Below are 27,728 nucleotides of genomic sequence, written 5' to 3' on the forward strand. Positions count from 1 at the left end.
TGCTTTCACATTATACGCCCATGCCCCACTTCCGCAAGTCTAATTTTGAAAAAAAGTATTTAATAAGACTGAATCACTCCAAAACGTGTTTACTCCTGTTTACGGACCAATACTTTTAACATGCTGCAGAATTCTTCATCACATTCTGTGTACGAATACAACTTTCTTTGAGAGAGAAAATCTTCTGCCCACAAATCAGCACGGATTCGTGCGAAACTCAGCTTGCTCTTTTCTCACACGATGTACTGCGAACTATGGGTGAAGGGCAAAAGGTAGATTCCACATTACCAGATTTCCAGAACTGCAGATAACATAGATCTGAGCATATGGAATAGGTTCCCAGATATGTGCGTGGCTCGAACACTTCTTAAATGACAGAACTTAGTACGTTGTCCCGGACGGTAAGCGTTCATCAGAGACAAGGGTATCGTCAGGATGTCACAGGGAAATGGGATAGGCAGCTGTTGTTCTCTGAATACGTAAATGATCTGACGGATTGGGTGAGCGGCAGTCTCCGACAGTTTGCTGACGACGCCGTAGTATTCGGGAAAGTATCATCGTTGAGATGACTTACCCAAAATTTCTAGTTAGTTTGATTATAGCATTTTGTTCTAGATCCAAAACATATAAGTTACTGTATATTGGAAGGAAAGACGATCCTGTTACGTTCGGAAGCAGCATTACTCGTAGTGGTGTGCTGCTTGATACAGTTACGTCGATTAAATATCTAGGCATAGCGCTGCAAAGAGATTTGAAATGGAGCGAACGAGTAAGTGCGGCAGTAGGGAAGGCGAATGTTCGACTTTGGTTTATTGGGAGAATTTTAGGAAAATGTAGCTCATATATAAGCACCTCTGCGACTCATTCTTCGAGTGCTGCTCGATTGTCATCGAAGCAGCCGACTGCAGAGAAATTCTACTGCTGCCAACATACAGGGTGAGCGCAAAGTCTTTCCCTGATTATGACAATTTATTACAGAATAGCCGTTTGAAATAATAAGTTACATTTCATGCCGTTACATAGGTTAGTGTAACTAGTTTTCTTTAAGACCACTTACGTTAGTAAACCTCAATGTGTGCTCAGTTGGTAGATCGGAGAACGTCGAGGTGGTATTCTAGTTCCCGCCAGGTGTTTCGTAACATGTGTTCTGTCACAGTACCCACAGCTGCTTGTATCCTAGCCTTCAGTTCGTCGACGTCAGCTACTGGTGTGACGAGTACTCTGTACCTGATATAGCCCCAGAAAAAAAGTCAAGGGGCGTAATGTCTGGAGAGGGGAGTAATGTCCGGATCGGTGGATTGGAAGGAACGGTCCAACACCCTGGCCACCCCGCTCTCCAGATATTACGCCCCTTGACTTTTTTTTCTGGGGCTATATGAAGTACAGAGTATTCGTCACATCAGTTGCTGACGTCAACGAACTGAAGGCTAGGATACAAGCAGCTGTGGGTACTGTTGTGAGCGTGGGGTTGATCTGCTATTCTGTTACTCTGCGCGACGGATTAATCTGAGATGTACCCTTTACCCTGTGGCTCCTGCAAGATGCAATTTCCACCCCGACACTACTACAGATGTCAGACAGACGCTCCTAACGTTCTAAAGAGAAATGCCTGAAAAACTTGCAGCAATAAATATCTTCTGGAGTCGTCCGCTGTAAGGAAATGACACTAAAATTCACAAAATTTCTTACGTAACTAGTGGGATACTTGGGTACTGGAGTAGTGCTAGTTAGTGCAAGAAAAACACGAAACTAACGAAAATTATTATTTATTTTGCAAAAAATTCTGAGAAATCACAATGGCACTTTTAGTTATGAATTGAACAAGTTATATCCTGGTTATTTTCGGAATGTGAAGTTACCTCTCAAAGGTAGGATTCCCTAATGAAATTTCTATACAAAGTTTAAGATTGTTATCAACCTGGCAGAATGGCTGAGAGCCGCACCTACTCGACTTCAATAATTATCCGTTAGAATGTTGCTAGGTACTGTCGAGGCTGTCGCATGCGAAATGCAGTGAAGGGTACTGTTGTGGAGGAAATACGGGGCTTGCAATAGCTGTAGCGCAAAATACCGTAAGCTGCGATGACTGCTGTCTGCGCCGCTCGCTGCTGACAAATAAGATAACTCTCGTTCTATCTGGATTGACATTCGCCAATCAAACTCTCCCTACGCCTTGATGAAGTCAAGGATTCCTATTCGCCCCTAGTCTAACTAATGGCGTGGTACACCAGTCAGATAACCATTCCACCGCGATGCCACTCAAAAATTCGCTCGCAGGCGTTTAACTATAACTCTGTCCGTTCACACCGCACAATAAATGTGTCGACCAACAAAGTGAACAATGCTTAATCGCAAGGACACAATATAGAGTCGCACTTCGATTCACTCTCGACAGAGGTGCTGTCCCAGTGAAGTACTGAGGAGAGACTTGTTCCTCGCTCAAAGAGTGACAACGGAACGGCCCCTCTCCACGCCAGACATGAAGGGGTATATCTTTCGGTCTCTTCCATTACTCCTTCAGCTCAAGGCGTCAGAAATATCGTCTGCCAATCAGCATTGCTCTTCTAAAACGGGAGAATGACGTTTCGTTTAAGGCGACCAATCCGGAAATCTGTAGTATCAGCGTTTGGCGTTTGCTGTCTCCCTGTGAAAATCTCTGAAACTGCGTGCTATGTGTAAAGAATGCGTAGGCTGGCCGCTCCCACACAATGTAGCGGAATTTGCTTTTAAGCCGAACACGGGGTCTTTCCTCCTTTCCCCTGGGCGAACGCTGTCCGCTCCACGAGCGGCCACCGACCGACGTAGATGGGTTGGGACTGGCCTCCTGGCGTGCGGTTGCCTCTCTCGAACTAAAAGCTCCTGTGACCGTCGTGTCTGGAATGTATGTGTGTACGCCAGCCTCGAGTATTTCAACCAAGGTACGCACTTGCGATGTATTAGTTATTTGCATATCGTTTACATGAATTGATACACCATTGACTTTATCTTATCGAGTTTGGGTTCGAATGAAGCGTCTCGATGTGCGGAATATGATTGTGAGGGAGGAATATGTAAGCAATGAAGGTCAGGAGACCACAACGTCTTACACTGTGACAGAACACATGTTACAAAACACCTGGCAGGAACTGGAATACCACCTCGACGTTCTCCGAGCTACCAAGGGTGCACACATTGAGGTTTACTAACGTGAGTGGTCTTAAAAAAACTAGTCACACTAACCTGTGTAACGACATCGAATGTAACTTATTATGTCAAACGGTTATGCTGTAATAAATTGTTATAATCAGGGCAAGACTTTGTGCTCATCCTGTACTTCTCTAAAGGCTGTCAACTTTACGATAAGAGGAATTAGGACTTGTACGGATGCATACAGACAGTCCTTTTCCCCTGCTGCATTTGCCAACAGAACAGGAACGGTTGTGACTGGTAGAGGTGCAAGGTACACCACACGGTGTCTTGTGGAGTACGTGCGTACGAGAGCATGCTGAAAAGTAATGCCTCCAAACTTTTTATGTGAAAATTCTCGAAGCTTTTTAAATAATACAAACGTCATTAACGTTCTACATCTTTATTCACGTCTACATATTTGCAGCTCCGTGCCGCTAGACGGCTCTGGCCTTAACATGGCGCTGTGTAACGTAACTATGTCGCAGCGTGAGAGACGGCGCGCTGTAATCGAGGTTGAACTCTAAGAGTTCTTCCACTCATGGAGCACCCTCTCCTTCAGAATGACAGTGCCATACCACACACGGACGCCTTGGCTTCACTGTCATCGATCATCCTCCGTACGGTCCCGACTTGGCACGGTCTGACTTTTAGCGGCACGGTCTGACTTTCAGCCGTTTCCAAGATTTAAAGAGCATCTTAGATATAACTTAAAAATTGGTAGTAACGAAGCGGTGCAAGCATATCTGAGGTTTTGGCTCCGTCAACAAGTCTAACATTCTACAGTGACGATAAACAAACTGGTCACTCCTTGGAACAAATGTGTTCGCCGCCAGGATGGCTATGTCAAGAAAGAAATATGTGGACATGAACAACGAAGATGTAGAATGTTAATAACGTTTGTTTCATTTAAAAAGCTTAAGAGTTTTCACATAAAAATTGGAGGCATTACTCATAGATGTGGATGAAGGTACCCTGCGCCGTACACAATGTGTTGGCTTGCGGTGTATGTACTTTTATGTATATATTTCTTGCCTCCCCGTCCGCACGTTGTCTTCACGTGATCAGAACTTAAAAAAAAAATCATCAGTTTGATCCATGACTTCATTGTTTATTTTTACTCTTTTCTGTTCGATTTATGTTTTATTTTAGTCTTATAATAAGTGATTTTGAGATCTGCATTGATCCACGCAGAAAGTAATACCGACTGGCTTTGCTATTTGGCTTAATTGCAATTTACAAGTGACGTGCAAACTGCTTTTTCCGTTTGAAGACACGTTTTACAGTTTTCTTAGTACACAGCCCGTAAGCAAGTAGTGCGGACGCTGACACAGTAACATTCATTTCGTGTCCCTTAACGACCGAGAGAAAGTCTTTCTATTGGAGGATGATGATGATGATGTTTGGTTTGTGGGGCGCTCAACTGCGCGGTTTTTTATTGGATGCCACGTCGGCGAGTTGCGCCACGTCGGCGAGTTGCGTGTCGTAACCTACCCCAGTCACTCAGCCGAGGGAAGGAGACCTACAGTGTAACGTGGAATCCGAACCAAGTGTCATTCCAGACGACACTTCACATCGTTAAGGAAGCATTTTTCTCTATTCTGTGCCATACTTAATTTCTTTAATTCTTCATTAACACTGATAAGAAATAATATCAAATTCCCAAAAAATGTCGCTACATTTGAATGGGGCCAAGTATTAGATTTAAATTATTCCAGTACCCCAAAAAGAAGTCAAATAAGTTTAAGAAGGTTTAAATTTTTACTGCAGAATTTTAGAATCTCGTTTCAAATATGTGTAAAAGAAAAAGGACGAGGAAACTTGAGGGGAATGGGAAACGGGCATCTGACAGGCTTCAACTTGCAGACAATATTTAGACGGGTCATAGTGTTGAAAACATACTTTCCTGTTACTAATTACGGAAAAAGAGCCAATACCTCTAACTTAATCAAAACAGGAAAATCTGCCACACAAAACGAAAACCTTCGCTTACTGGCTTCTTTTTTAATGTCTTACATTAAATAAGTTACCGTTTGGATTACGCTGTGTACTTAATTTATTTTTTCGGGAGTTTCAGAGTCTTAACAATGATTACCAAATTTATTTTCACCATAAACCCTTTACTTGTATACTGTTCATATTACACGCGACTTAAATGGAGTAGTGGAGTGAAAGAGGTAACATATCTATGTAATAAAATATATGAAAAAGGTGAATGGCCGGATGACTTTCTCTTGGCAATACTGATACCGACTGAAAAGAAAAAAGGAATGCCAAGAAATGTAAGTATTTTAGAACTATAAGTTTTATTTCTCATGGAAAAGTTTTATTAAGAGTGATAAATGGAAGACATCCCAGAAGACTGGAAAAAGTGTTGCAGAGGAACAGCATGGATTTAGAAGAGGGAAAGGCACAACAGAAGCAAATGGACTGCTGAGAATTATAGATGAGAGATACATTGAAAGAGGAAGAGAAGTTTGTGCTGTTTTCATTGACTTGAAGAAAGCTGATTCCAGGAGTCCTGACCCATTCCTCACAAGCGGCTTCTAATCAAATTGTGCGCCTATGGAATATCATTGCAGTTGTGCGACTGAACTCCTGATTTTCTCTCAGAAAAGTAACAGTTCGTAGTAACTGACGGGAAGAACGAGTGAAACAGAATTAATATCAGGGGTTCCCATAGGAAGTGTTAAATGTCATAAGCTGTTCTTCATCTGTATAATGATTTAGGAGACAAGACAGCCCTCTTGTATTGCTTGTAGATGACGCTGTCGTCTACCGTCTAGAAAACTCACCATAAAAACAAAACTAATTACAAAATCATTTATACAACGTATCTGCGTGGTGTGAAATATGAAAATTAATCGTGAGGAATGAAAAGTGAGAGTTGATCCACATAAATCTTAAAGAAATTCCATTAAATTTTGTTTACACAAGAATTTAAAAGTTGTCGATTCACCGAAATGTTTAGGGATTACAATTATGAACAAGTTAAACTGGAACCATCATAACGAAAATATTGTGGAGAAGCGAATCAAAAGAGTTTATTGGCGGATCACTTACAAGATCCAACAGACCTGCAACCGCATTTGTCCGTCTCTTCATGACTAGTGCGCGGTATGGGCTCCGTACCGGATAGGATTGACGGACCACAATGACAAAATTCAAAGAAGGGCAGCTCGCTTTTTACTGTCGCAAAATGGTGGAGTTTGTCGTGGAGATGATAAGCGAGTTTCGTTTGGGCAGTCATTAAAAGAAGAGCGTTTTTCGTTGCGGCGAGATCTTTTCACAAAATTAGTCACCAACTTTCTCCACCGAAAGCCAAAATATTTTGGTTTTATAATCCCTCTACCAAACACTGAAGTGTGAATTGCAGAGCCACCATCTACATGTAGATGAGGCGATGCATCCAACTAGAGAATAAAGCATCTTTCCAGCGGTTGATGAAGGTATTCAAGTTAGGAGGATGTTCACGTGGCATTAACTGGAGAACTGATACACCTACCATAGCCTTCCACGGGCGAACGAAATATCTGATCGTGTGCAGCCGTTTTTTCACTTGTACAAGTGACTTACACCTTCAGTAAGACAACTTACCACCTCATCGTCCCAGGAATGCGTCAGACCTGTTTGAGGAACACACCACAGATATGAGAGTTCTTATTTAGTTCAAGGTCACATGCAACCGATCCTATCTGGAACTGCATAGAGGGAGATGTGTCCACATTGGTCCCACTTCGAAAAATTTCCGTGAGGTGTAAGCGGCAGTGGAGTGGTCATGAATCAAGTGTCTGGTTGAGTACGCGCAACGATGCGTAGATGTCTTTTTCAGAATGAAATAGAAACAAGAGTGACTGGGGATGGGGGAGGGGGGGGGAGGGCGGAAGGGTAGGGAACCAACGCTACGCAGCTATTATCTTACGGCCAAACAAGACCTCTGATAACCAACAGCATTGTTGCCAGCTTTTAGGGGCGTCGCCACAGAAATGTTAACAATTGTGCGTTAGTGGAAGACGTGCGAAGCAGCCGGCGAAAGAAGACCTCTGACAACCAACAGCATTGTTGCCAGCTTTCAGAGGCGTTGCCACAGAAATGTTAACAATTGTGCGTTAGTGGAAGACGTGCGAAGCAGCCGCGCTGTCTGGTATCTTTTCTCGCCGTACAGACTATGGGTATGTCTCTCTTTTCCATAGTTCCTACCAAGTGTAGTGTGTAATGGCTCTGAGCACTATGGGACTTAACATCTGTGGTCTTCAGTCCCCTAGAACTTAGAACTACTTAAACCTAACTAACATAAGGACATCACACACATCCCTGCCCAAGGCAGGATTCGAACCTGTGACTGTAGCGGTCACGCGGTTCCAGACTGAAGCGCCTAGAACCGCACGGCCACACCGTGTAGTGTGTAATGACTAGAAGAAAACAAAGAGGGTGGAACTGTGTTTGTTCAGTTATGTTCCACTTTTTCCGCGAGTGCAGTAAAAAGGGTACAATTGCTAGGTATATGCTACCATTGCTCCAGGCCACTACACAGTCAGTCACTGATAAAAATAAAGTTTCTCTTTCCAAATCGGATTAGACAGTGTAATGTATATGTGCGAGATAGTGTAATGTATATGTGCCTTCCCTTCACGTGTTTAAGCCAAGTATTATGCATGTTTATGCGATTGGGATTCCTCAGTACCAGCCACGCTACATGTACATTTAACATTTAAGCGTCAGCAAAGATCATTAGAGACGAAATCATAGGAGGCAATGTTGTGCAACCTTAGTAGGGACAAGATCCGACTATTCGGGAGTAGGATCTTACAATCTGAGACAGTGTTACGAGACAAACTTCCGTCACAATGTCCGCAAACATGACGTCAGGTCCGCCTAGCAACAGTGATCTGAACGCCCATTGGCTGAAAGTTTGGATATATATGAAAAGAGAGAAGTGTCCTTACTGGCTGAGGGAGAAAGGTGGGGTGGTCTCTCTAGTCCGTCGGGAAGACAGCGCGAGTTAGTCGCGAGGAGCCACTCAAAACGCAGGGTCGAGTAACCGGGGCGGCTCTAAAAGAACGGTCGCGAGTGCATATTTCAGCGGTTAAACAAGATATAAAGTGAAGTTATTAGTTATCAGAACGCCACGTGTCGTGGGCAGTGTCTATCACTAAGTAAAGTCAGAAAACTGTGTTAATATGTATAAAGGGTCGAATATAACGGCGTAGTCCAAAGCCGCCATATTGCAAATGCTGATTCTGTGACGTGTGTGACAAAGCAATCTCTGTATTAAAACAAGTATAGTACAAACTTTGTTGACAATTAACAACTGGCAACCCTAAACACTCCAATTGAGCAGGATCACCACCTACATGGAACCTGGCGACTGAGCGCTACTACTGTGTGACGAGGGACTTACCGAAGTAGCGAGACATCAGGGTAGTGATACCGCCCAGAGAAGTACTTCCTTCTCGCTAAAATGCCACTGAGGGTGTTGTAACAGGCAGTACACTGCAGCAGGAAATTAAATAACTTGCGAACTGCGAACAGCAGCACGCATCGCAATGGCCGCCAACACCTGAAGTGCAACTGTATGTAACCATTTAAACGTGTTCTAACTTTAGCATTGTGGGTAGGGGCATTAACTGTACTGTTACTGCCGTAGACAGACGTATTTGGTATGTGAGAATAGCAATCAAGGAAGCAAAATCACCCACACCCACACACCCATCCCCACACACACACACACACACACACACACACACACACAAACACACACACTCTCTCTCTCTCTCTCTCTCTCTCTCTCTCTCTCTCTCTATGCTGAAAGAGGAATCAGCTAAAAAAAATAAGTGTGTCCGGGGAAGAGGGCTGAGTACTCACCCTTCGCGAGCGGAAATGGTCTCGCTCCTTGTCCAGAACGGCTTTGGCCAGATCGGCGTCCGCAACGATCAGGTTGGGCGTGCGACCATCGAACGTCCTGTAACACGCCAATTACCAACAGCGACGCTGAATATTAAACCAGTTAAAAAGAACACAACAAACAGTATTACAAATATTCGATCAATCAGATTACTCCAACCACGCGGAAAGAAGTCAATAAAACTGCCAAAACATTCTTCGCCTATAAAATTTAAGGAGAGATCCCAGAGCGTAAAATTTCGATTTTTTTGTTTTTGTTGTGTTTGAATAAAGTCGTCTACATCTACATGCCTACTCTGCAAATCACACTTAAATGCCTGGCAGAGGGTTCATCGAACCACCTTCACAATAAATTCCCTATTATTTCACTCTCGAAACCCTGTACCTTTTGTGCGAGCTGTGATTTCCCTTATTTTATTATGATGATCATTTCTCTGTAAGTAGATGGTCGTCAACAAAATATTTTTGTATTCGGAGGAGAAAGTTTTGATTGAAATTTCGTGAGAAGATTACGCCGCAACGAAAATACCTTTGCTTTAATGATCTCCACCCCAAATCCTGTATCATGTCTGACACTCTCCCACATTCCTCGATAGTACAAAACGTGCTGCCCTCCTCTGAACTTTCTCGATGTACTCCGTTAATACAATTTGGTAAAGATCCCACATCGCGCAGCAGTACTCCAAAAGAGGCAACCGTAGCTGTGGCAGTCTCTTCAGTACATCTGTTGCATCTTTTAAGTGTTCTCCCAATAACATGCAGTCTTTGGTTCACTTTTCCCAAAACATTTTATATGTATTCTTTTCAATTTAAGTTGTTCGTAATTGTAATTCCTAGATATTTAGTTGAACTGACGGCCTTTAGATTTGATTGCTTTATCGCGTAACCGAAGTTTAACGGATTCCTTTTAGAACTCAGGTGCATGACCTCACACTTTTCATAACATGGGGTCAGTAGTCAATTTTCGCACCATACAGATAGTTATCTGAACCGTTTTGCAATTGGTTTTGATCTTCTGATGGCTTTACTTGGCGATAAACGACAGCATCATCTGCAAACAACCTAAGACGTCTGCTCGGATTGACTCCTAAATCGTTTCTATAGATGAGGAACAGCAGGCAGCCTATAACACTACCTTGGAGAATGTTAGAAATCACTTCTATTGTACTCGATGCCTTTCCGTCGAATACTAGGAACTGTGACCTCTCTGGCAGGGAATCAGGAATCCAGTCGCATAACAGACGATATTCCACAAGCATGCAGTTTGATCACTGCGCAATGCAGAACTTAATTTTTGTAATAGTTTTCTCGCCATGTCATTTACAACACCATAGGAAGTCTGCTGTCACGCCTGGATATCTACTTTCGCGTATTGGTGAAAGCACTTCAATGCTAAGTACTCACCTGGTTGCGATAGGGCGATCGAAACAGTGCAGAGTGAGCCCCTACCAAAGAACAAGAATTTAAGAATTGAAATGTGTCAAGTGTGTTGAAGAAAGTATGAAGAAACCGCAGAGACGTGAATTGCGAGGAAGCTGGAAGAGGGACTTGCAATCATTAGATGCAAATATATTCCACAAACTGCAATAAGACAAACTGCCTACAGCCGTATTACCAACCTGCAGTTCAAAGGTATCAGTGAGACAAGGATTCCACGATCACATTTACGTCATTTTTCTTCTAAGGATCCTTCATTTAGTCGCACGTTACCCGAGCGTGTCTTTCACACTTTCATTTGGGTTGTACCATTTTTTCGCGATACTACTTTGTTCTTTCTCCATTGTGGTGCTAACTCGATAAGGACTCCAACGCTGGAGCAATGGCCACACTAGCGTCTTGTGGGTAAGTTACTTGACAGAGGCACTACACTTCCCCAGAAACGTCCCAAGGATTCTTAAGTTTTCTGTTCGCCTTCCCTAACACTGATTTAACGTGACTGTCCGGTGTCATATCGTATCATAGTATCATCTCTGAACATCTGAACGAGGTAATGTGCGTAAGATGTTCACCACCATGTTTTAATCGGGTACCATTGGGTCCTGTGTCTTGCATTTATCGGCCTTTAAATATACCAGCCATTCATTGCACGAAGTGGAAGTTGAAAGCAAGCTTCCTTTCACACGACTGGTTTTTTACAAATTAACAGGAAAAAGAATAATGGCAAAGAGCATATTTTGCAAAAACTATGAATTTAAATCAATGACTTTTAGTCATGGACCACTTTACTTTTTTGTAAATTTACAAGGTTTAATATTAAATTATGGAATAAATGTGTCTTGAAACTGAGCTTTTGTAAAAATCTTGTAAATTAACAACAGCTCATACTCAGCTACTGTAAGAAAAAATATACATAAATAATTATCAAATTTAAGCACTGTGCTATTCATTCGTCTCTGAATTGTCATATTTGCAGTTGCACAGGAACAAATCTTGTACGAATAAAAAGACTGTAAAATGGTTCGCTTAGTGTCAATTCGAGGAGGATGGAGGAGGAGAGGAGGAGGGGATTAGAGTTTAACGTACCGTCGACAACTAGGTCATTAGAGACGGAGCACACGCTCAGATTAGGGAAGACAGGGAAGGAAATCAGCCGTGCCCATTCAAAGGAACTATTGCGACATTTGCCTGAAGCGATTTAGGGAAATCTCGGAAAACCTAAATCAGGACGACCGGACGTGATTTGAACCGTCAGTTCGATACAGTAATATAAATTCGACGGAAGTCGTAATAATGATATATGGAACATTGACTAACTAACTACGCATCTAACTGTCATAGTTTACCAAGTTTCAAACACACTGATGAGTCAAAACTTATGACGATCTGCTTAGTAGCGTGTTGGGTGACGGCGTATCCGGACGCTACCATCGACCTGGCGTTAATCTCGATCAAAGGTCACAGGGGCATCCGCAGCTAAACAAGGCACAGTTTCAGGAAGGCTATGTCGTCCAGGGTATCGCACACAGACTTCATACGACGACTTAAAAGGACGATGCGACTGAGGTGGGACGAGGAATCGAGCTGACGAACGAAAGACAAAAGGAAACACTGCAGAGCGATGCATCCTGTGATCCCGTCAGCGCATAGGTATATGAAGCACTCGGTCTCAAGTCGATTTTATACAACCACTCCACGAGTGAAATTCAATCATGGTCGTTTTAAAGAAGAGTTACGTCTCCAGGGGCTGATTGACAACACTTTGTACTTCTGGAGGAGAAAAAGACATGAACCATAGAAAATTAGGATTCCCGAAAGAAAAAAAAGAGATCGTACACTAAATCAACTGAGAGCCTCGTATACACGGCTCCAAAGAATTATGACTACCTATGTAACAGCACCCTAAAAATCTGCATCTGTGTGTACGGCAGGGAGCAGGAAAACGCTGGCAACACTATACCATACGTGGGAGCGTCCACTCTGAGGAGGGGCAGAGCATAAGCAAAGAATTGCGTAGCCTGGAGTTGGATCCCTGTTACCCAATACACAGCAAGACAAATCGGATACACAAAATGAAGTGTATTTTAACTTTTTAAGTTAAAAATAACACACCTCTGGTTGCAATTGACTTTAATTTAAATATCATACATCGATAAGGGTAGTGTATACTAAGGTGACAAAAGTCATGGGATACCTCGTAAGATCTTATCGGACCTCCTTTTACCCGGCATACCTCAGCAACTCTCGACGCGGCATAGACTGAACAAGTCATTGCAAGTCCCCAGCAGAAACACTGAGCCACGTTGCTTCTATAACCAGCCACAATTCGGAAGGTGTTACCGGTGCAGAAGAATAGAAAAACTGATAGAAGCAGACCAGGAGAAGATCAGTTTGGATTCCAGAGAAATGTAGAACACACGAGGCAATACCGACCCTACGACTTATCTTAGAAGATAGCTTAAGGAAAGGCAAACGTGCATTCATAACATTTTTGTAGTTAGAAAAAACTTTTGATAATGTTGACTGGAATACTCTTTCTAATTCCGAAAAGACAGGGAACGAAACGCTATTTCCAACTTGCACAGAAACCAGACAGCAGTTGTAAGTGTACAAGAGCGTTATAGGGAAGCAGTGGTTGAGAAGGGAGTGAGACAGGTTTGTAGCCTATCATTGATATTATTCAGTTTGTACATTGAGCAAGCAGTAAACGAAACCAAAGAAAATTTGTGGTAGGAATTAAAGTTCAGGGGGAAGAAGTAAAAACTTTGATGTTTGCCGATGACACTGTAATTTGTTAGAGAAAGCAATGGTCTTGGAAGAGCAGTTGAACGGAATGGTTAGTGTCCTGAAAGGACGATATAAGATGAACATCAAGAAAAGCAAAACAAGGATAATGGAGTGTAGTTGCTGTGATGCTACGGGAAATAAATTGGGAAACGAGAGTAGATGAATTTTGCTATTTGGGCAACAAAGTAACTGGCGATGGCCGACGTAAAGAGGATATAAAATGCAGACTGGCAATGGCAAGAAAAGGATTTCTGTAGAAGAGAAACTTGTTAACATCGACTAAAAATTTCAGTGTTTGGAAGTCTTTTTACGAAAGTGTTTGTCTGGAGTGTAGCCATGTATGGAAATGAAACATGGACGGTAAACACGTTAATCAAAAAGAGAATAGAAGCTTTCGAAATGTGGTGCTACAGAAGAATGCTAAATATTAGATGGGTCGATCACGTAACTAATGAGGAGGTACTGAAGAGAATTGGGGGAACAGGGAATTTGTTGCAAGACTTGACCAAAAGAAGGGAGTGGTTGATAGTATTGGAAGAAAGTGTGGAAGGTAAAAATCGTAGAGGCCGACCAAGACATGAATACAGTAAGCAGATTCAGAAGGCTGTAGGCTGCAGTGCTTATTCCGAGATGAAGACACTCGCACAAGATAGAGTAACATGAAGAGCTGCATCGAACCAGTCTTCGGACTGGAGATCACAATAACAGCAGCAAGATAGAGGCAGCACGGCTCAATATTTCTGCAGTGGACTCAAGCAGCTTGTTGTATCCATGCCACGTCTAGCTGCTGCACTACGCCGGAAAAAAGGTGGCCCTACACGACAGCCAATGGCTTTCGTCACCTCAATGTACAATAGGGAGAGACTTCAATCTGCCAGCTACAGAACGAGAGACTCGTGTGATCAAATCTGGTGACAGAGACAGGGATTCGGATGACATTATTCTAAATGTCGTGTCCAAAAGTTACTTCGATCCAATACTGAAAGAACCATCTCGTGAGAGTAACGGTTTTGACGTCCAAGCAACAACCAGACCTGAAAACTTTCGGAATAGTTAACGCAGAGGAGGGCATCAGCTATCGTAACACACTGACAGCATCTACGACTACATGTGTTTTAATGAAAAGTAGGGAATTTTTTGCTTGCCGAGACTGACAGGATACAGCCTGCAAAATTTCTGAGTAGTCAACATCAAATATTCCGCTCTGACAACGAAGGTGTGAAGCACAAATAGAAAAAGCATTGTTCAGTATGCTGTATGTTCCGAGCAAAGTTTTAAGGGGTGGGAAAGATGTTTTGGTCTTACGTAAAATCAATAAGCGGATCGATATCATCTATTCAGTCACTCAGTGCCCTACTGGCACCGAAACGAAAAAGGACAGGAAGAAGACCGAAATATTGCATTCGGTTTCACCACGGAAGATCTACCAGGATCCTTCTTTTCGATTATAGCACGAACGTCGAAATGCCAGATACTGAATAACTGATCGTGGAATAAAAAAAGCAACTGCACTCGGTTAGTATTGGAAAGCATTTGGACCAGATGAGATACGTGTAAGATTGTACAGTGATTATGCAATAGAGCTTTCTCCCCTTCTAGCAGCACTTTATTATAGGCAGCAAAAGGGAGTATCTGGCGACTTGAAAAAAACGCACGTCACAGCCTCTTTAAGAAGAGTCGTAGGAGAGATGCACATAATTATACGCCTCTATCGAGGACGTCAATCACTTGTACAATTATGGAACGCTCGTATCATGACGTTCCTGGGGAAAGAAAACCTTCAGTATAAAAATCAACATGGCTTCCGTATACAGAGATCTTGCGAAACTCAAGTCGCTCTGTTCCTGCACGACATCCAGAGCGCTGTAGACACCGGTGCTCAGGTTGATGCCGTGTTTCTTCACTTCAGGAAGGTATCTGACTCAATCACGCACTATCACTTTGTGAAGAAAAACATAACCTTTCGCCTTATCGGACCAGTTCTATAACTTCTTTGCCGAGAAATCTGAATATGTCGCTCTTAATGCCAGAAAATCGACAGATGTAAACGTACCTTCACAAGTACCCCAAGCAATTATGATCGGACCGTTACTGTTTCCGATATACACTGACGCGCCATAGAAACTGGTATAGGTATGCGTATTCAAATACAGGGATATGTAAACAGGCAGAATACGACGTTGTGGTCGGCAATGCCTACACTATGTGGTCAAAAGTATCCGGACACCTGGCTGAAAATGACGTACAAGTTAATGGCGCCCTCCATCAGTAATGCTGGAATTCAATATAGTGTTGTCCCCTTGATTACAGCTTCCACTCCCGCATGCATACATTCAATCAGGTGCTAGAAGGTTTCTTGGACAATGGCAGCCCATTCTTCACGGAGTGCTGCACTGAGGAGAGGTATCGATGTCGGTCAGTGAGCCCTGGTACGAAGTCCCAAAACATCCCAAAGGTGTTCTATAAGATTCAGGTCAGGACGCTGTGCAGGCCATTCAATTGCAGGGATGTTATTGTCGGGTGACTACTCCGCCACCACCGAATCCGAATTTTACTGTTGGCACTACACACGCTGACAGATGACGTTCACCGGGCATTCGCCATAACCACACCCTGCCATCGGATCGCCACATTGTGTACCGCGATTAGTCACTCCACACAACGTTTTTCCACTGTTCAATTGTCCAGTGTTCACGCGCCTTACATCAAGACAGACGTCGTTTGGCGTTTACCGTCGTGATGGGTGTCTAATGAGCAGCCGCTCAACCATGAAATCCAAGTTTTCCCACCTTCCGCCTAATTATCATAGTACTTGCAGTGGACCCTGATGCAGTTTGGAATTTCTGTGTGATGGTCTGGATGGATGTGTGCGACCCTCTTCAACTGTCGGCGGTCTCTGTCAGGCCGGCCGAAGTGGCCGTGCGGTTAAAGGCGCTGCAGTCTGGAACCGCAAGACCGCTACGGTCGCAGGTTCGAATCCTGCCTCGGGCATGGATGTTTGTGATGTCCTTAGGTTAGTTAGGTTTAACTAGTTCTAAGTTCTAGGGGACTAATGACCTCAGCAGTTGAGTCCCATAGTGCTCAGAGCCAGCCGGTCTCTGTCAGTCAACAGACGAGGTTGGCCTGTACGGTTTTGTGCTGTACGTGTCCGTCCACGTTTCCACTTCACTATCACATCTGAAACAGTGGAACTTGGGATGTTTAGGAGTGTGGAAATCTCGCGTACAGACGTATGACACAAGTGACACCCAATCACCTTACCACGTTCGAAGTCCCATTCTGCTCTCTCACGATGTTTAATGACTACTTAGGTCGCTGATATGTAGTACCTGGCAGTAGGTGGTAGCACAATGCACCTAATGTGAAAAACGTATGTTTTTTTGGGGCGTCCGGATACTTTCGACCACATAATGTATATAAGACAACATGTGTCTGGCGCAGTTGTTAGATCGGTTACTGCTGCTACAATGGCAGGTTATCAAGATTTAAGTAAGTTCGAACGTCGTGCTATAGTCGGCGCTCGAGCGATCGGGCGCAGCATCTCCGAGGTAGCGACGGATTGGCGATTTTGCCATACAACCATTTCACGAGTGTACCGTGAATATCAGTAATCCGGTAAAAAATCAAATCTCCGACATTGCTGCCCCTGGAAGAAGATCCCGCAAGAATGGGACCAAAGATGACTAAAGAGAATCGTTCAGCAATTCTGCAAATTGCTGCATATTTCAAAACAGGTCCGTCAACAATTTTCAGGGTGCGAGCCACTGAAAAAAAATAAATCATCGGTATGTTCTTTCGGAACCGAGGGCCCATTCGTGTACCCTTGATGACTGCACGACACAATGCTTTACGCATCGCCAGGACCCATCGACACCGACATTGGACTGTTGATGACTGGAACTTGTTAGCTGGTCGGGCGAGTCTCGTTTCAAATTGTATCGAGCGGATGAACGTGTACGGGTATGGAGACAACCTCATGAATCCATGTACCCTGCATGTCATCAGGGGCTGTTCAAGCTGGTGGAGGCTCTGTAATAGTGTGGAGCGTGTGCAGTTGTAGTGATATGGGACCCCTGATACGTCTAGATACGACTCTGACAGGCGACACGTACGTAAGCATCGTGTTTGATCATCTGCATGCATTCATGTCCATTATACACTCCGACGGACTCGGGTAATTCCAGTAAGACAATACGGCGCCCCTCATGTCCAGAATTGCTACAGAGTGGTTCCAGGAACACTCTTCTGAGTTTAAACACTTTCGCTGGCGACCAAACTCCCCAGACATGCGTCGCGCGGGGTAGCCGCGCGGCTTCGCCCGTCAAAGGTTCGAGTCCTCCCTCGGGCATGGGTGTGTGTGTGTGCCGTCCTTAGCGTTAGTTTAAGTTAGATTAAGTAGTGTGTAAGCTTAGTGACCGATGACATCAGCAGATTGGTCCCATAAGACCTTACCACGAATTACCAAATTGCGGTTCAAGAGAGACGTACACCCCCTCGAACTCTTACGGATTTATGGACAGCCCTGTAGACTTATGGTGTGAATTCCCTGCAGCACTACTTGAGACATTAGTCGAGTCCGCGCCACGCTGTGTTTCGGCGTTTCTGCGTTTTCGCGGGGGTCCTGCAAAATATTACGCAGCTGTACCAGTTTGACTCTTTAGTGACTACAAGCAGTAGGAAAGCCGGCTGCTAGACAAATTCACAGGAAATGTAATTCGTCCATGAAAAAAGTGATTTAAAAAATACTTGTTCGACAGATTCTTGAGCATTGTTCCTCAATCTTGGACTCCTATAAGGTAAGACTGATAGAAGAGATAGAGAAAATCCAAATAAGAGCGACTCGTTTCGTCAGGGGATCCTTTAGCCGACGCGAGAGCGTTACGGAAATGCTCAACAAATTCCAGTGACGTTGCAAGAGAGGCGTTGCACATCACGGAGAGGTTTACCATTGAAATTCCGAGACAGTACGTTCCAGAAAGAGTCGTACAAGATATTACTTAAGCCCACATACGTCTGACGTAACGACCAGGAGGAGGAAATTCGAGCTAATACCGAGGTTTGCCGATATTAATTGTGCTCAGTGCCATTCGTGATTGGTATAGGGTAGGGGGGATCGATATTGATGCTAGAAGTTCCCTCCACCATACAATATCAAATGGCTTTAGAAGTACCGATGTAGATGTTTTGTAATGAGCCGTGGAACTCCAACACCTTATCGGCTACACTTGGTTTCACCGTCCTTTAGCCACTTCCCACAGATGCTTACGACAACAGCAAGCGAACTGCCGACCAACATCGCCGTTTCCGAGATGGTCGTTCCCAGCCGCCGAACCATAACACCCTGGCTTCTGTCGAAGTCGCCTGTATCGGTGGGTCTCCTCATTTGAGGTTCGTATCGTTGCTGGAATGGGTCCCCATTCGTGTCTGCTCCAGCTGTATATTTGCCTTACCGCGTCACCTACAAGCACCGCCAAGCGGCTACGGTGGGTGGAGGTCTTAACGATTTGGCTTATCAAGCATACATTAGTCTGGGCCAGGCTTCTATGTCGAGTGGGTGGTGCTGGTGATGATAGTTTCACTAACATCTGTGACCAGCGTTGTCAATTTTCAGCTTCTGTTACATCAGACAGACTATTGTGGACGTAGGGATCTTATTGACATGTCGAGTACGCTTGTTTGGCTTCGTTGTGTTTATACTTGATTATAAGGTCAAACAAATGGTACTGTAACGGTAGCATCTACGTAAGAGAGTTTACATTTAGCAACTTCGTCTTCCTGATACGGTCTTCCACACCGATACCAAGACTGTCCAACTCCACGATTGTCAGTTGTGGATTCGGTCAGAACATGAGTGTTTTTGAAAAGTGTAATCTGACCATCTCTGCTGAACCAGTGTTTAAGCACTGCAGAATTTAGATTGGTAGTTACCTTTTTTTTTTTTTTCATGCAAGGCTTCGAGCAGAAGAGAAGCAACATTCTCCACAGCCATTCACCACGAGGTTGTGGGAGTGGGGAGGGGGGGGGGGCAGTTGTTACGATACAGAAGCAACCTTTAATTGTGAGAAAGGTAAATAACTTACAGAAACGTTTGATGCAGCACTCGATGCAAGTTCTATTTACAAATGTTCGGTGTGGCAACATTTTCTAAAGTGACGACTGTCCCACCTGTAATCAGTTTCCTGCTAAATACTGTCAAGCAGGTCTTGAAGTATGGTGGCAACTGCCTGCTACATCCGAGCATTATACCGATTCAACTTTACCGCAGATATGAAAGGTGTCTTCATCACTGTACACAATTTTATTACGTAAATCATCTTCACTCTCGAATTTTGTTAAACATCCCTACACAAAACTCAGCTTGTTTTTATTTCTCACTTCCTCTTAAACCTTGCAACATTTGGAAATTGCAGGTTTTGAATGACAGGCGTTTCCGTAATATCTTCCAAACTGCAACACTAAGCCTATTCAATTCTCTTTGATTTACGCAGACTACGATTGTAAGACTGCCGAACTTGTTCAATTGCTGCGTCAGAGACTGCTGACCCACCCTGACCCGGCATCGTATGTGATACACAGCCAGTTATGGTGAAACGACTGAACAATTTAATAACAATTTGTTTCTCAGATGACGGCTTGCGACGCTTAGCCCTGAATTGTCCCTGAACTGCAAAAGCGATTTACAACCATAAAAAACACTCCGCAAGCTCTGTAACATTATACGACTCCATGATGACTGTTGGAATAACTCATTCGCGCATGCCACCTAGCAGGAACGCCGGGAACTAACAATGTTAGGGGGAATGTAACTTGGAGATATACTGCATTCAGTGCTCTATCAAACATTTCTGTAAGATATTTAGCCCTTTCACAATTAAAGGTTACTTTTGTATAACTAATTCATAAACACTCTGTACTAAAATCTTCTTCCATTACATCTGCAAGTCACTTCAAGGCAAATTTAAAAAGGATACCGTTGCTAGTTCCCAGAACATCATCTCAGAGCGCATGCTGTGTCTCTAACGACACTGACATCGACGAGTCATTAAACACCAGCTTCCTTTCTTTTCGTTGAGCCTTCCAAGTTTGAACATACTTAGCGATCTTGTTTATAAGAAACCAGCGTGCATAAACCAACCTTTGCACGAGCTCCCAGTTCCCTATACCAGTCAATAAACCTGGTGTCACACATATATCTGTCGTCTCACAGCTCGCGCTAACGTTGCATGCGAGCCTTAACATCCTGGGATATTCGACACATGAGCCAAGTTGTTATAAGAAATATTTTTAAAAAGGAGACGAAAACACTCACCAGAGCTCACAACGGGACGGCGCCGTCTCGTCGTCACCGATTTCGTCCACATTTATCGTATATGCAGGGCTTGGCCAGAAAAAATGACAGTGACAGAGTGGGAGCTCCAGACGGCAAAGCTTTTGTAAAAAGTAGCATCTCTGAGGCGGGTCAGACGAGTGATGAGTCATTCATGTTTGCGTGGTTTCCTGGCAGCGAGTGGCGCAATGGAGTACAGAACGCTAATCTGAGGGTCATGAGTTGGAGGCCCTATGGAAAAACTTTTCTAAATTTTATTTTAATTGACAGTTTTTATGTGGCACTCTAAGTAAACCGAAATAATGCTCAATGTATTGTATACATTAATATTTTCATGCAAGGCATTAAAAAGAAAGGCAAAGGAAAATATACGATTGCAAATTAACGTGCACGAAGGATTCTACCTACATCCTCCACGAGCACTCTGCAAATAACTGCCCAAGCACGGATTGTAATTACAGCATACAGGACTTCGTATTTTCTGAGTTTCAATGCGACCTTCGAGCAGCCCTTGTCAGTTGCACGCGAACAATAGGTTCACAGTCAGGTACAATCGGCCCGTTGCCCATTGGGGACAAGGCTAGTTACGGCCATGGAGCTCAATCGTTTGCTAACTTAATGTGAATTTATCGATAGTACTGTGAGAACACAGTGCGAATATTGTTTTCCTTAAGAAACTTTAAAACACCATGCCTAGAAATTTACTGCTTCCCCTGTTTCCAAGATGAATATCACCCCAGAATGTGTAGGACATTAAAGGTAAAAAAATAAAAGTATTTAATTTTATGTGTGAAGTTCTCCTTTGCACCTTACAATCCCTTCCTGGAAATTTATTTGCATTCCCACATTTACCTTGGCGTTACATTTTCATGCCCTTTACAAAAATATTAATAAATACCATATTCTGAGCATTAGTTTGGTTTATTTTCAGTGTGAGCAATGTAAAAATTGAAAAAAAAAGAAATTAAAAAAGCGTTTCCACGGAGGGACACGACCTCACGCCCTTCTGATTACCATTCCGCACCCTTTCCACTGCGTCAACCACTGCCTACAAACTACACTATCAAAAATAGTTCATGCCTCGGCCGACCTGCGCCAAAAATGCTATTTTTTTGTAATAGCTCGGTCATCTGGAGCTCCCAATTCTGTCACTTTCGTTTCTTGTCAAGTCTTCATCAGTTGGGCGAAATCAGTGATGACATGTAAGCGCGGATCCCTTGTCAGCCTATACCAAAAGAATCAGCGAATGATTTTCCACCTGGCAAAATATCCTCTCGTTACATACCGAGATTTTCAAAGACAATCTACGAGATATTACTTAAAAACAAAGTTAAATTGTTTTGAAAGTGCTACTCAATGAATGACTGAGATCTCACTAAAAACAAGGTCCATTCGTGGCATCAGGGGCGTGTCGGATTATAGGCATTTGTAGAAAAGTATACTACAGAATCAGTGGGTGTTATGCTTACAGTTGAGTCTCAGAACTCTAAAACATCAAGCCGACATGGACAAACTTAACATCCTGTACTGCGCGGAACAGGCCTATGCCCTACCCGGCCTTAATCGTGTCATGCATTTCAGCGACATTCAAACTCCAGTCAGATGTGACAACTCCTCTCTAACAAAACTGAGAGTGTTGCGGGTTAATTTGGGTTTTCACTTTAATGTTATTTTTGGTTTATATCTGTTTTCGGTGCAAGCAGTTCGCTATGTTTACTCTTTTTCAGTGGAGTTGTTGTCATTTCCAGAGAAAATAGTGCGTGTTGCGTATTAATCTTTAGTTTTTTCCTAACATTTAGTGCCGAAAACCCGTGATATAGAGTTCCGAAGGACGCGCGTGTTAGCAGAAGATGAACAGGACCGGTTTTTGCCCTCGGGAGAGGAAGAGGTAGCAATAGTACCTTTAAGAAACATATAACGGAGGCAGCGAACAAAACAAGCCGTGTATTAGCTGCCTTATATCCTTTAATAAGCAGAAGATCGTCTCTAAATACGATAAACAGTCTCCTACTTTATAAATCGATAACACAACTAATCTTATTTTACGCCTGCCCCATATGGGGACATGCAGCGTCTACACATCTCATCAAACTTCAGGTTGGCCGGCCGGAGTGGCCGAGCGGTGCTAGGCGCTTCAGTCTGGAGCCGCGCGACCGCTACGGTCGCAGGTTCGAATCCTGCCTCGAGCATGGATGTGTGTGATGTCCTTAGGTTAGTTAGGTTTATGTAGTTCTAAGTTCTAGGGGACTGATGACCTGAGATGTTAAGTCCCATAGTGCTCAGAGCCATCTGAACCATTTGAACCGAACTTCAGGTTGTCCAAAATATGACATTGCGAATAATATTAAATGCTCCATGGTTCGTTATAAAAATAAGACATTGCGAATAATGTTAAATGCTCCATGGTACTGATTACATTGATTGACAATGACTTAGAAATTAAAAGTGTTTCAGAGCAGATCCGCTCCATGTCTGAAAGTTTGACACCCAACTTGCTTACTCATCCATCACACCCATTCGCCAATTATGCAAGTGTGATATCAACGACCCCTCCGTAGCAGCGCGGCTGACTGCAATGCGATAGTTCCGGGTTCGATTTCCGATATTGCCAGCGATTTTTCTTTGGTGGCAGGACGAGAACGAGGTGCACTCAGCCTGTATGAGGCCAACTGATGAGCTATCCGACCGAGCAGTGGCGGCTCCAGGTCACGAACACCGACCACGGCCGGGAGAGCGGTGTGCTGACCACATGCCCCTCAGTATAACATCAAATGACGCTATTAGCAGAGGATGACACGATGGTCGGTCAGTAGCGATGGACCCGTGAGACGTGTTGACCGAATTTATGCTTATTATATCAATGACCAGCTACATTGGTTTTATCACCACGTCAGTAATACAAACTGACGCTCATGTTCAGCGCCATAACCACCGTTCCCACATATTCACGTGTGGGTCACATACATTGTAAATAATTTTTTGTAATGTTTCAGTACTGTAAATAAGACGACAGTGAGAAATTTAGGGTTGTAACAAGAGTCATACAAGGTGATTTCAGATAGCAAAGACTTGGCCTGAAAATCAGTTACAATACGACTAAATATAATGTGTAAACATAGTATCGAAAAGAAAGTAGTACACACTGAAAAGTAAAATCATTGACGAGATTTTTACCTTTACGAAAGTTAAGGACAAAGACTGGCTCGACCAGAAAAAAATCAACTGAACAGTAGCACGATTTTCAAAAGCTAAGTTTACAATACATCTGAAACGTAATGTTTAGGGTCAATGGGTATTACAAGTTCTGACTTTGGCTGTAAGACATGGATTTCGATGCAAAAACTATTCAAAAAATTGGGTTGCTCAGTGAGAAATGAAGAAATTCCACCTGGAAATTACTACGAGAGACAGGAAAACGAACAAATGGATCAGGAGACTAGAGCAGAATGTGTAAAAAGCAAAGCACAGCTCTGCGTTCAATGCTTGCCACAGTTAACATGAACTGGAGATAAGCAGTACAGGCATCCACGTGAATGAATAGTAGGTGAAACAAGATGTTTTACTGGATTTAAAGTGATAATAAGAGAACTATCGAGATGACGTTATGGAACGGACTGTAAAACATGAATAAGAAGTGCCTGAACGCCCGCGGATGTCTAAATAACGTATTCAGCACTTCCTGTGTCAGTCGTGTTGTAGGAGCAGACAGTGCTGTGTATTTCCCCTAAGCACAACCTAAGCTAGCTGGTGTTGTACACGGCAAATGACAGAGCTATGAAACTTACGTAACTGGTCGTTAACGCCTCTCGGTGTCTCTCCTCACACATCCCCTTAAAAAGCTTGTACTATATGGTTTACTAGCTCGTATAGGGTTACGTACTTACCCAAACACTTTCCCATACTGATGAACATTCTTCACGTCTTCCGCGCCGAACACCTGCAACAAAAGATATTGGTAGCTATTTTCAAACAGTACTACAGAAGAAATTATGCACTAAACTTTTACAGCCTATTTAATTTTAGTCTTCCCGGACGTTAATGAAAATAACCATAATGCATCACTCGATTCATTTGCTGTACCAAATGAAACAAGAAAATTTGCGGATTATGTCTAGTATTAAACAGTCACTCCACAGGCTATTTACTAATCTAGCGCTGGAAACGGCATTTTCTTTTAATTTTCGGCTATGTATTAGCGAGATGTACAAGTATGGAGCTGAAAATATATTACGGCTAATGCCCAATTGAAACAGTGAAATTCTAATATTATACCCTCAGTATCGTATATTCAGTTAACTCAAGTGAGTACGAAACACACAACGAACTACAATGTAGACTCTTATCCTCTGGTTAATAGAGAGTATTTGTAAGCTGTTGAATGCAGATGTTCTGACTTGGGTCATACTGCTGTTGGATAACTGCTCTCTTAGAGGCTTGAGACATTTAAAACGAAATTGTTAATATTTTATAAGTCAACACCCTGTTTTCAATTTTATCGGATATGTAAAACTGAAACTTCAGAGTTCTTTTGCGTACCGTAATGATGTGAAATGAATCGTTCAATACATCTTTCCATCCGGAAAAATGCAATACTGTTGGGCAAGTTCGTCGTTACAAACATGGGTACTAGAGACTATAAGTAACTCCATGTGATGTCCACAAACATTTGTTGTGGTCTTCAATACGAAGACTGGTTTGATGAAACTCTCCGTGCTACTCTAGCCCATGCAAGCCTATCCATCTTTGCATAACTGCTACAACATGCTACTACTTAAAACTGCTTACTGTACTCAGTACTCTGACAGCGGACATGGCCAGTGTTGGGTTGGGGTTGTTTGGGGGAAGAGACCTAACAGCGAGGTCATCGGTCTCATCGGATTAGGGAAGGACGGGGAAGGAAGTCGGCCGTGCCCTTTCAAAGGAACCATCTCGGCATTTGCCTGGAGCGATTTAGGGAAATCACGGAAAACCTAAATCAGGATGGCCGGACGCGGGATTGAACCGTCGTCCTCCCGAATGCGTCGGAAGTGTACACTAACATACTGAAAGTATCTGGACACTCCTCTATGTAATGCGGAATTTGTCATTAGTTGTATTGAGCGGCAAATCTACTGTACCAGTATACATTTTTGCATATCCTTGGAGAATGCACAGATGTCGTGTAAGTAGACCATACATTGCTTTGGCTTTTAATCCCCATAGCACTCAATCCAACAGTGGTTGCAAAGTTGTTGGAGCATTTTGCATTCCAAATGGTGTACGAGGGTACAGATAATACCCACGTGGATTTGTGAATGTGGTTTTCGGACCATATTTCAATGCTACCTTTAATTGATGGTTCCCACTTTGCAGGCCCATGGTTATAACATTCAGTTGTACTCAGCAGAGGATACGCATAAATCTGCTTACTGTATTCAAGCCATGGTCTCCGCTGTACTAGTTTTATTCTCCGCACACCCTACAGTACCAAAATGATTCACTGATCCCTCAGGATGCGTCATTTCAATCGAATCCTTCTTTTCGGAGAGTCGTACCATAAATTTCTTTTCGCGCCAATTCGATTCAGTGCCTCCTCATCAGTTGATAAAGCTACCCATCTTGTCTTCAGCGTTCTTATTTAGAACCATATTTCAGGGGCTTCTTTCCTGTTCTTGTTCGAACTGTTCGTCGTCCAGATGTTAAAAAAATTCTCTTTCTCAGAACCGTTTTTCTTCCTGCTGCCGGCCTGAATTTTATATCCTTTCTACTTCGACCGCCGTCACTTACTTTGCTGCACAAATAGTAACACTCATATATTACTTTTAGTGTTTCAGTTTCTAATTCCTCGGCATCGATTGATTTAAATCTACTACAATCCATTACACTTGTTTTATGTTTGTTGTTATACAACTTATAATCTATTTTCAAGACAGTACCCATTCCGCTCAACTGTTTTTTTCCAAGTTCTTTGCTGTCTATGACAAAAAAAATTGTTCAAATGGCTCTGAGCACTATGGGACTTAACTTCTAAGCTAATCAGTCCCCTATAACTTAGAACTACATAAACCTAACTAACCTAAGAACATCACACACATCCATGCCCGACGCAGGATTCGAACCTGCGATCGTAGCGGTCGCGCTGTTCCAGACTGTAGCGCCTAGAACCGCTCGGCCACTCTGGCCGCCTGTCTATGACAAAATTACAATGTCATCGATATACCTCAAAAGTTTTTAATTCGTCTCGCCCAACTGCAATTCCTGTTCCAAATTACTCCTCTGTTCCCATTACTTCTTGTTCAGTGGATGAACCAGCGGAAAAATTCTCCAATCAACGCATAAAAAAATGCGAATATGTTCCCGCTTATTAAAAGACTCTGAAAAGTGGGGGGTACCAGCTGCCTCATCTACCCTTCCTCAGCAACTTTTACAATTTGCACAAAAATTTTGGCATGCGAACATATTAGCACCATTTTTAGCGTGCACCTCACCTCAAACTCTCACAAGTTCCCCTAACAGTAATACACTCACAGCCACTAGTCCATCGCTATAATTCTCTCATACCACCCACTCCCAGTTGCGCTTTCTCACTCACTCGTTCAGCTCAACTCATTGTTATTATTTCCTTGTGTCTCTCTGTTATTGTTTCTTGTGTCACAGCCACAGTCCCCTTCGTTATTTTCTACTAGTACTGTCTCCTCTTATTGTCACTTCCCCCTCTCACTCTCTCTTACTGCTAATGTCTCATTCCTTCCTCCCTACTGCTGCTGTCTCTTCTCACTATCACTGTCTTTCACTTCCTCGTTGTCACTGTAATACACTCTGTGTCTCATTATCACTGTCTCTCACCACTTCCCTTTCTCCTTAGTCCTCGCCCCCACTCCCCTCTTTACTGGGACTGTCTCCTTCACTCTTTTCCTAGTACTGTTCCGTCACTGTCAACTATGTTCCTCCGCCACTGTGCCAATCTCCTTCTTTCACACTGCCACCGTCTCCTTCGCTCTTTCTACGACACAACTACTGCCTACTGTCTACCAGTAATTATTGCTTTTACGTCTCTTTACTACTGCCACTGTCTTCTTCTTTCTCAGCATAAAAAGCTCAAATATGTTTGCATGCTAATATTTTTGGG

General features: G+C 43.2%; 1 protein-coding gene across 1 annotated transcript in view; it reads right to left on the reverse strand.

Annotated features, from left to right (window-relative positions):
* The window catches only part of LOC126476162 (cytochrome P450 3A8-like), a 261,945-nt gene that overhangs the window by 26,213 nt on the left and 208,004 nt on the right, over positions 1-27,728 (reverse strand). The window contains exons 3-4 of the mRNA XM_050103523.1: positions 24,505-24,557; positions 9,031-9,127 (exon numbers count right to left, since the gene is read on the reverse strand). Of these exons, the coding sequence (XP_049959480.1) occupies positions 9,031-9,127; positions 24,505-24,557 (150 nt within the window). The remainder of the gene's footprint in view (positions 1-9,030; positions 9,128-24,504; positions 24,558-27,728) is intronic.

Source organism: Schistocerca serialis, chromosome 1 (genome assembly GCF_023864345.2).
Source record: "Schistocerca serialis cubense isolate TAMUIC-IGC-003099 chromosome 1, iqSchSeri2.2, whole genome shotgun sequence".
Classification (NCBI taxonomy): domain Eukaryota; kingdom Metazoa; phylum Arthropoda; class Insecta; order Orthoptera; family Acrididae; genus Schistocerca; species Schistocerca serialis.